The sequence below is a fragment of the Chrysochloris asiatica genome, unplaced genomic scaffold (assembly GCF_000296735.1).
Source record: "Chrysochloris asiatica unplaced genomic scaffold, ChrAsi1.0 scaffold00073, whole genome shotgun sequence".
Taxonomy (NCBI): Eukaryota; Metazoa; Chordata; class Mammalia; order Afrosoricida; family Chrysochloridae; genus Chrysochloris; species Chrysochloris asiatica.
In genome coordinates this window covers 4,244,202-4,254,583 of record NW_006408591.1, presented here as the reverse complement: position 1 = coordinate 4,254,583, position 10,382 = coordinate 4,244,202, and the positions used below count along the sequence as shown (strand labels likewise).

Below are 10,382 nucleotides of genomic sequence, written 5' to 3'. Positions count from 1 at the left end.
AGAAAGATGAAGCTTTCTGCTCCCGTAAAGATTTGCAGCCTTGGAAACCCTGTGCAGAGTCTCTATGAGTCAGAACCTACTCCACGGTACTTAACAACAACAACAACAACAATTGAGTCCTGGTGTGTGGCGCTAGAGGATAATGCTCTGAACTGCAAATCAGTTTGAGCCACAAGGTTGGCGGTTCAAACCCACCAGCCACTCCTTTTAGACCCTATACAGGGTCACTATGAATCGGAACCGGCTGGACGGCACTTGACAACAACAACAACTACAAAATTTGTGTCTTTAAGGCAAAGGCAGTATCCAATTACCTAGGAAGCAAGGTAAACACAGGTGTATTTGTGATTACTTACTCGTCTGTAGTAAAACCAATATAGTGAAACCCAGGTGAAATTGTTAACTACAGTGTAGTAAGTAAACACAAAAAGCCTGTATTTTCCTTGCATATTGGGTAATTTGGCCTGGTTTAGAATAACATAAGAAAGTTGTAAATTCGAACCAATGTTAATAGAACTGGCCGGTGGGAAATGAAATGATTTTTCTTTCCTGATCTGTAGGCAGCCACGCTTTGAACAGAGTGTCTTTGTTTAAAAGTGCCACCTTGTAAAATGTTTCCAGTAACCATCTGGCCAAAGATCATCTTTCTAGCCAAAAAAATTTGCATTTAAGTTAGATGTTGTTGTTAAGTGCTGTCGAGTCAGTTCCAACCCATAGCAACCCTGTATAGGTTTTCCGAGGAGCAGCTGGTGAGCTTGAACTGCCAATCTTGCAGTTCAAACGGCTTTGCAGTCTGCCACATTAACCCACAGCACAACACCAGGATTCATTCCTAAGTTGGATAGACATCTCCAAAATTCACCTCTACTTCCTTCTTCCAATATACTCTGTGGACCGGTCTCAGAGGAGAATGCAACTGAGAAAAGAAAAGGAAGTTTTAGTGCCATCTCTGCTTTAACTCTTTCCTTCCCTCCTCTCTTTTCTTCCTCCCTCTCGCTTTCTTTCATTAGCCAAGCATACAAAATGGCAACCACGTAGCATAGAACCTCATTCCTCAAATAGTGATCCTCAGAACAGACCAGCAGCACCACCAGGGAGTTTTTTAGAAAAACAGCAGTTGCTCAGAGATAGTTCTAGACCTGTGCTTCAGATGATCTCTAAATTCAGGTTGGGTAACAACCTGCGATACACAGATGATACAACCTTGCTTGCTGAAAGCGAAGAGGACTCAAAATACTTCCTGATGAAGATGAAAGATCACAGCCTTTGGTATGGATAGCATCTCAATATAAAGAAAACAAAAATCCACCACTCGCCTGTCAGTGTGTTGTACTGTGGTGGCTTGTGAGTTGCTGTGATTCTGGAAGCTATGCCATGGGTATTTGAAATATCATCAGGGTCACCCATGGTGGACAGGTTTCAGATGAGCTTCCAGACGAAGACAGACTAGGAAGAAGGAGTGATGAACTATGTCCGAATATTTAGTCACTGAAAATCTTATGAATAGCAGAGAAACACTGCAGGATATAGTACCAGAAAATGAGCCCCTCAGGTTGGAAGGCACACAAAATGCGACTGAAGAAGAGCTGCCCCCTCAAAGTAGAGTTGACCATGATGACGTGAATAGAGTAAAGCCCATGGAAGTAAATAAAGTCTGCAGAACCTTCATTTGCTGATGGAGTACAACTCAAAATGAAGAGAAATAGCTGTAAACATCCATTAATAATCAGAACATGGAATGTATGAAGTATGAATCTAGGAAAATTGGAAATGGTAAAAAATAAAATGGAACGAATAAACATTGATATCTGAGGTATTAGTGAGCTGAAATAGACTGATATTGGCCATTCTGAATCTGACAACGACCTGGTTTACTATGCCAGGAATGACAAATTGAAGAAGAATGGTGTTGAATTCATTGTTAAAAAATATATATATCCAGATCAGTCATGAGGTACAATGCTGTCTGTGATAGGATAATATCCATGCGCCTACAGGGAAGACCAATTAATACCACTATTACTCAAATTTACACACCAACCACTAAAGCCAGTGAGGATGAAATAGAAGATTTCTACCAACTTCTTCAATCTGAAAGTGATCAAATATGCAATCAAGATGTATTGCTCATTACTGGTGATTGGAATGTAAAGGTTGGGAGCAAAGAGGAAGGATCAGTAGTTAGAAAATATGGCCTTGGTGATTGAAATGATGCTGGAGATTGCATGATAGGATTCTGCAAAATCAATGATTTTTTTCAAATACCTTCTTTAGACAGCATAAGAGACAACTATACACATGGGCCTCGCCAGATGAAATACACAGAAATCAAATTGACTACATCAGTGGAAACAGATGATGGAAAAGCTCCATATCATCAGTCAAAACAAGGCCAGGGGCAGATTGTGGAACAGACCATCAATTCAAGAGGTAGCATATGATCAAGAACCAATGATACTGAAAGAAGAAATCCAAGGTGCATTGTAGGAATTGGCAAAGAACAAGGATCCAGAAATTGATGGAATACAAATTGAAATCTTTCAAGAAATTGAGGCAGCACTGGAGGCACTCACTCTTCTATGCCAAGAAATTTGGAAGACAACTATCTGGACAACTGATTGGAAGAGATCCGTATTTGTGCCCATTCCAAAGACAGAGGTGACCCAACAGAATGTGAAAATCATCGGACAATAGCTTTGATATCCCATGCAAGTAAAATTTTACTAAAAGGTAATACAGAAAAAGCTACAAGCATATATTTACAAAGAACTTCCAGTGGTTCAAGCTGGATTCAGAAGAGGCCATGGAACGAGGGATATCATTGCTGATGTCTGATGGGTCTTGGCTAAAAGCAGAAAATACCAGAAAGATGTTTACCTGTGCTTTATTGACTATGCAAAGGCTTTCGATTGTGTGGATCATGACAAGCTATGGACACCATTGTGACGTATTAGTGTTCTTTAACTCTTAATTGTGCTATTAGAAATCTATACATGGACCAAGAAGCAGTTGTTTGAAAAGAACATGGGAACACAGAATGGTTTAAAATTAAGGTGTGCAACAGGGTTGTATTCTTTCAACTTACTGATTCAACCTGTATGCTGAACAAATAATCTGAGAAGCTGGGTTATATAAAGAAAAATGTGGTATCAGGATTGGAGGAAGACTCATTAACAACCTGCAATATGCAGATGATACAGTCTTACTTGCTGAAAGTGACGAGGACTTAAAATATAAAAGCCATGGTATTTTCAATAACCTCATATGCCTGTGAAAACTGGACAGTGAATAAGGAAGACCATAGAAGAATTGATGCTTCGAGTTATGGTGTTGGAGGAGAATATTGAAAGTGCCATGGGCTGTTCAAAGGACCAACAGATCTGTGTTGGAAGAAGTGCAGCAAGAGCGCTCCTTGGAGGCCAGGATGGCCAAACTTCATCTCTCAAACTTTGGACATATTGTCAGGAGGGAGCAGTTGCTGGAGAGGGATATCATGTTTGGTAAGGTGGAGGATCAGAGAAAAAGAGGAAGACTCCCAACTAGATGGACTGGCAAAGTGGCAGCATCAGCATCAATGGGCTCAAGCATGGCAACAATTGTGGGGTTGGCCCAGGACTGGGCAGTGTTCCGTTCTGTTGTGCATAGGGTCGCTATGAGTCAGTACCGACTCAATGGCACCTAACAACAACAAGAAGTGGCAAGTTCCTAAATTGCTAATGGACCCGTCTGGGAAGCATTGGGTTCTGGGCATGAAGCATGAAGAAGCTTGCCCTACAGAAACAGGTCTGTGGTGAGTGGTTAAAAGTTAACCTGGCATCTGCTGCTAACACCTGCAGGTTTGGCTTGCAGTCAGAGAGAAGGAAGTTCTTTGTGGGGACGTTTTTTTTTGTTTTTTGTTTTTTGTTTTTAATGCACCTTTCTATGATTTAATGGAAATATATTGTAGTTACTATGGAGTTAATTCCTACTCAGAGTGGCCCCATGTGTGTCAGAGTAGAACTGTGCTCCACAAGGTTCCCAATGGCTAGATTTTCTGAAGTAGCTCCCCGGGCCTTTCTTTTAAGACACCTTTGGGTGAACTCAAACCTCCAAACTTTCAGTTAGCAGCCAAGCACATTAACCATTTGCAATACCCAGGGACTCTGGATACAGAAGAGTTTTAACAGGAAGATCTCACTAGTTAATCAGTGATGCAGTAGCATAGTATCCTAGAAATTTGTCGATCAACAAATATTTTTGAATGCCTGCTGTCTGTCAGGTTCTGGGGATACAACAGTAGATAAATAGGCTCTGCCTTTCTGGTACTTACAAACTAGAGAGTAAACGAGCACTGAGTAAATAACTGGTTAAATCATCTTAACTGTATCAGTTTTGGAACCCATACTGAGGGAACTTGCGTAGCTCAGAGCAAAGCAATACTGTTGTCAGAGCCTGGAGTCAGGTGATAGCTTTTAGTTCTGACCCTCATTTATTGTGTGATCTTGAGCAGTTCACTTCCCTCCCCTCTAGCACTTAGTTTTATCTTCAGGGAAATAGAGACTTTGTTTTGAATGGCCTCCAAGCTTGTTCCTAATTCTAGGTATCTGTGGTTAAGTGTTAAAGGTACCCCATTCATGTACTCAACAAAATGAAATCTGTTTCCTAAGAAAGGAAGAGTCCCATTATCCCCTTTATAATCCCATGAACTATGTGCTAAACCCCAAGAATTATATATGCAAGCTTGTTGATGTACTTGGGATGCCAGACATGAAAGAGACTGGCTGTTAGCATGCCTCAAAGCTCACTTTCTTCTCATGAGGAATTTTGCCTGGCATAGAGAATGAATTATGGAGTCTGACTATCTGGAATCAGCAGAAGGAATCTCTCCCATTTACTACTATGACATTGGGAAAGACATTTAATTTCCCTGAGCTTCCTCATCTAAAATATGGAGGCAGTTGGGAGGATAAAACTACTGGACACGCAGTAATGCTATATACAATGGCAAGATAACAGGTATAAAAAGCACTAAGTGAATTGTTGTTAAGTGCCATCAAGTCGGTTCTGACTCCATTTTCTCTGCCAAGGGCCATTTAGATATTTATACCATCATTCACAGGCCATACAAAATAATCAATTTAAAAATTAGCCTGGTAGATTTGGTCAAAAATTTAATTAACTCACCCCAATGTAATGGCTAGGAGTCCTGGTGTGGTGCTGTGGGTTAATTTGCCAGACTGCAAAGCCGTTTGAACTGCAAGCTTGGCAGTTCAAGCTCACCAGTTGCTCCTTGGAAACCCTATACAGGGTTGCTATGGGTTGGAATAGACTCAATGGCACTTAACAACAACAACAATGTGATGGCTGGAGTCCTGGTGTGGCACTGCAGGTTAATGTGCTAGACTGCAAGGTCAGTTTGAACCACATGGTCAGCAATTCAAGCTCACCAGCCACTCCTTGGAAACGCTATACATGGTCCCTATAAGTAGGAACCAACTCAAAGGCACTTATCAACAACAACAACAACAACCATGTGTTGGCTAAGGAGCTCTGGTAGCATAGTGGACTCAAGTCAGGCTACTAACCTCAAGGTTGGTAGTTTGAAACTATCAGCCTGTCCATGGCAGAAAGATGAGGGTTTCTGCTCTTGTAAAGATTTACAGCCTCCAAAACCTTATACAGTGTTACTATGAGTTGGAACCCACTCCCCAGCACGTAAAGAACCAACCGGTATGATGGTTGGAACTGTAATTGCCTTGGCAGGGCCAGACCAAATGATTTCACAGACTTTATATGGTTCATGAGCCAAACATTCCCCATGCCAGCTTTAAATCTTTGCAGGCGCAGAAAGCCTCATCTTTCTCCCACGAAGCGGCAGGCAGGTTTGAATGACAGACCTTGTGCTTCGTCACAGTCCAGTGCTTAACATGTAAAGCCACAACACTCCCCTACGTGAATTGTTGCTGTTACGTGCCGTCAAGTTGGTTCCAACCCATAGCAATTCTGTACAGGGTTTCCGAGGAACAGCTGGTGAGCTTGAACCGCCATGGGATATTAAAGATATAGTCAAATGATTTCTGCATTCCATTGGATCACCTCTCTTTAGAATGGGCACAAATACAGATCTTTTCCAATCAGTTGGCCAGATGGTTGTCTTCCAAATTTCTTGACATAGATGAGTGAATGCCTCCAGTACCACCTCACTTTCTTGAAAGATTTCAATTTGTAGTCCATCAATTCCTGGTGCCTTGTTCTCTGCCAATTCCTTCAATGCACCTTGGACTTCTTCCTTCAGGGTCATTGGTTCTTGATCATATGCTACCTCTTGAAATGGTTGAACATCAACCATTTCCTTATGGTACAGTGACTCTGTGTATTCTTCCATATTCTTTTGATGCTTTCTGCATCATTCAATAATTTACCCAGAGAATCCTTCAATAACAAAAGTTGAGGCTTGAGTTTTTTTCTTCAGTTGCTCCAGCTTGAGAAATGCTTAGTGTGTTCTTCCCTTTTGGTTTTCTGACTCCAGATCTTTTCACATTTTGTTGTCGTTGTCTTCCCTAGTTTTGTCAAAGTCATATTTGACTTTGTCTTCCCTAGCTGAAATTTAAATTTTTCTGTTCAGCTCTTGTAATTCCTTATTTCTTCCATTTGATTTAGCATCTCTATGCTGCAAAGGAGCTCTGGTAGCGTAGTGGTTACGAATCGGGCTGTGAACCTTAAGGTCAGCGGTTCGAAATTACCAGCCGCTCCATGGGAGAAAGATGAGGCTTTCTACTCCCGTAAGGATTTACACCCTCGGAAACCCTGTACAGGGTCACTATGGGTCAGAACTGACTCGACGGCACTTAACAACAACAACAATGCTGCAAAGAAAGTTTCAGTGTCTCTTCTGACCTCCATCTTGATCTTTTCCTTATTTCTTGTCTTCTTAATGACCTTGTGCTTTCTTCCTGTATGATGTTTTTTATATCATCCCACAACTCTTCTGGTCTTCAGTCTTTAGTGTTTACGGTACCAAATCTGTTCTTCAGATGATGTCTAAATTCAGGTGGGATATATTCAAGGTCCTATTTTGGCTCTCATGGACTTGTTTTCATTTTCATCAGCTTCAATTCATCAGTCTGAATTTGCATATAAGTAATTGATGGTCTGTTCCACAGTCTGCCCCTAGGATTGTTCTGGCTGATGATATGGAGCTTTGCCACTGTCTTTTTCCACTTATGTAGTCAATTTGATTTCTGTATATTCCATCTGGTGAGGTCCATGTGTATAGTCGTGTCTTATGCTGTCTAAAGAAGGTATTTGAAATGAACAAATCATTGGTTTTGCAGAATTCTATTATGTGATCTCCAGCATCATTTCTATTACCAAGACCATATTTCCTAACTACTGATTCTTCCTCTTTGTTTCCAACCTTTGCATTTCCACTCACCAGTAATGATCAATACATCTCAATTGCATGTTTGATCAATTTCAGATTAAAGAAGTTTCTAGAATTCTTCTATTTCATCCTCACTGGCTTTAGTGTGTAAATTTGAATAATAGTGGTATTAACTGGGCTTCCCTGTAGGCACATGGATATTATCCTATCACAGACAGCGTTGTACCTCATGACTGATCTAGATATGTTCTTTTTGATTATTTGCCATTCCCAGCATAGTAAACCATGTGGTTGTCAGATTCAAAATGGCCAATACCAGTCCATTTCAGCTCACTAATGCCTAAGATATTAATGTTTATGCATTCCATTTCACTTTTGACAATTTCCAATTTTCCTAGATTCATACTTCGTACATTCCATGTTCTGATAATTAATGGATGTTTACAACTGTTTCTCTTCATTTTGAATTGTGCCCCATCAGCAAATGAAGGTCCCACGGGCTTTTCTCCCACAGTCTTTACTCCATTCATGTCATCATAGTTAACTCTGCTCTGTGGAGGCAGCTCTTCTCCAGTTGCATTTTGAGTGCCTTCCAAGCTGAGGGGCTCATTTTCCAGCATTATATCTGACAGTGTTTCTCTGCTATTCATAAGATTTTCAGTGACTAAATATCTGGAAGTAGTTCATCACTCCTTCTTCCTGGTCTGTCTTAATCTGGAAGGTCATCTGAAATCTGTCCAATGTGGAGACCCTGCTGGTATTTCAAATACCTGTGGCATAGCTTCCAGAATCACAGCAACTCACAAGCCACCACAGTATGACAAACTGACAGACAAGTGGTGGATTTTAGAAACTAGATCTTGCACTATCTCTACTTTACAGCCAATGTAGGAGATTTGACAAACTAGACCAGCACTGGGCATTTCACTGGGGAAAGCAGTTGCTGCCTTTTAATACCAGGTCTCCATACCACTCTGAAAGTATCCTTATTTCTACCTTGGCCCCATTCCCCCATTTGCCTTACCTGATTAACTCCTGTAGACACTTTTAATTGAAGATCCTGTTATTGTGACTCTGAAGAAAGACAATTCAGTGTGGACTAGATAAGGTCTTGTGGCCAGGGGGTGAGGAGGCTTCCCATCTTTATCAAAGTCTAACTAGGACTTCAGTAGACAGTGCAATCAGAGATAAGGAAGAGGATTATATATCCAGGCGGCAGCACACAGACTAGCCATCTGAGCAGGAGGTCCATGTTGAGAAGTAATGGGTTGAGAAAAAAGGAAATGTAAATTATGTTAAAAATATAGATGTTAGACATGGGCCTATGGAAGTGATCATACTAAAAATGAAAATTTCCTGAGGGTTTTTTGAGACCAAGAATAGCATGAAGAAAACAGTGTTTTAGAAAGAATGGGCTGATAGTGATCTATATGGAAGTTTGAAAAGAAAAGAGGTGAAAGGCAGCAAAATCAGGATAGAGGTTGAGGCACAAGTCCAGGATTGACGGCAAATGGGTCTGAGCCCAACTGGAAGCAGTAGGAATGGGAAGCAAATGGTAGATAGATAGAGCAGGAAAAACCACCATGACCTGGCAAATGATGGGCATGCAGGGTAGAGGGTAAAGGGAGGAATCAAATAAGAATCTGAATTACAGGCCTGTAGGAAGATGAGCTAGATGCAAGACAGTAGGGAAGACAGTATCATCATTTAGCTATACAAAGGCTTTGATAGAGAGAGCCTTTCTTTCCAATGTCATTAAAAACCCTCACCCACACCTTTCTCTTCCAGGAAAAAGATGTGACTCCAGATAAAAGTTTACTGACCAAGGTGCAGGATGCTGCCCTGTGGCTGGAAACCTTGTCAGACACAAAGCCTGCCAAGTCTTCCTTCTCCACCCCTTCCTCCATTGCTGATTTCTTCCTGGCTCTGACCATCTGCAACTCTGTCATGGTCTCCACAACCACTGAGCCCAGGCAAAGGGTAAGGATTGCTGATGGTAGGGGTGAAAAAGGGAGGCAGGGAGGGAGAAGCAGAGATAGGGAGAAGGAAGAAGTCCTGAACAGGGAGACAAGATACCTGGGTCCTAGCTAGTATCACCATTTCATCATTGGGAAATTTTGAATGAGTCTCTAATCCTTTCAGAACCTCAGTTTCCTCATTTTTAAATAAAATGGGTAAAATTATACATGAGATTTCTGTGTAGCTTTCAACTTTGTGTCACACTTGTCAGTAGAGTTATTATTTTCTGGGCACTTGCTCTATGCCAGGTGCCATGCCAAATACCTTACCTGCATAATCGTTTAATCTTCATAACCCAACAACCCTGTGAGTTATGTCCTTGGATTTAGCAAGTGAATAAAACATAATTAAGAGAGAAGTAACTTACCAAGGGTATAGGGTGGTTGTTGTTCCTAAGTGCCATTAAGTCATTTCTGACTCAGAGTAAACAATGTTGTGGTTCAAACCAACCTTGCAATCCAGTCTACAGCACCATAGCAGGAGTCCAGGGTATATGGTTGTTGTTGTTGTTGTTGTTGTTAAGTGCCGTCAAGCTGTTCCGACCCATAGTGACCCATATAGGGTTTCCAAGGAGCAATTGGTGAACTTGAACTGCCAACCTTGTGGTTCAAACAACTTTGCAGTCCAGTGCATTAACCCACAGCAGGACTGGTAAACCATAATTCCATATGATTCTATATGATTTAGCAATGACTCATAATAACGTTATTTATTCTGGCATCTGCTTTTACATGTCGTTGCTATTGCTGTTATTAGTTGTGTTGAGTAAATCCCCTTCCCCGTGACCTTTTACAGATCAGCCCATTGTAATCCATCAGTTCTCACTGGCTAACCTTCATTAGTAGATCACCTTTCTGTCTAGTTCATCTAAGTCTGGAAACTGTAGGACACAAGCCTCCACTGATAGACCTGTGACTGGTATAGATAGATAGATAGATAGATAGATAGATAGATAGATAGATAGATAGATAGGTAGGTAGGTAGGTAGGTAGGTAGGTAG

The 10,382-nt window shown here is 41.2% G+C and overlaps 1 protein-coding gene across 1 annotated transcript in view; it reads left to right on the top strand.

Annotated features, from left to right (window-relative positions):
- Positions 1–10,382, top strand: part of ATP10B (ATPase, class V, type 10B) — a 184,701-nt gene that overhangs the window by 102,419 nt on the left and 71,900 nt on the right. The window contains exon 10 of the mRNA XM_006864944.1: positions 9,152–9,359. Coding sequence (XP_006865006.1) covers positions 9,152–9,359 — 208 coding nt within the window. The remainder of the gene's footprint in view (positions 1–9,151; positions 9,360–10,382) is intronic.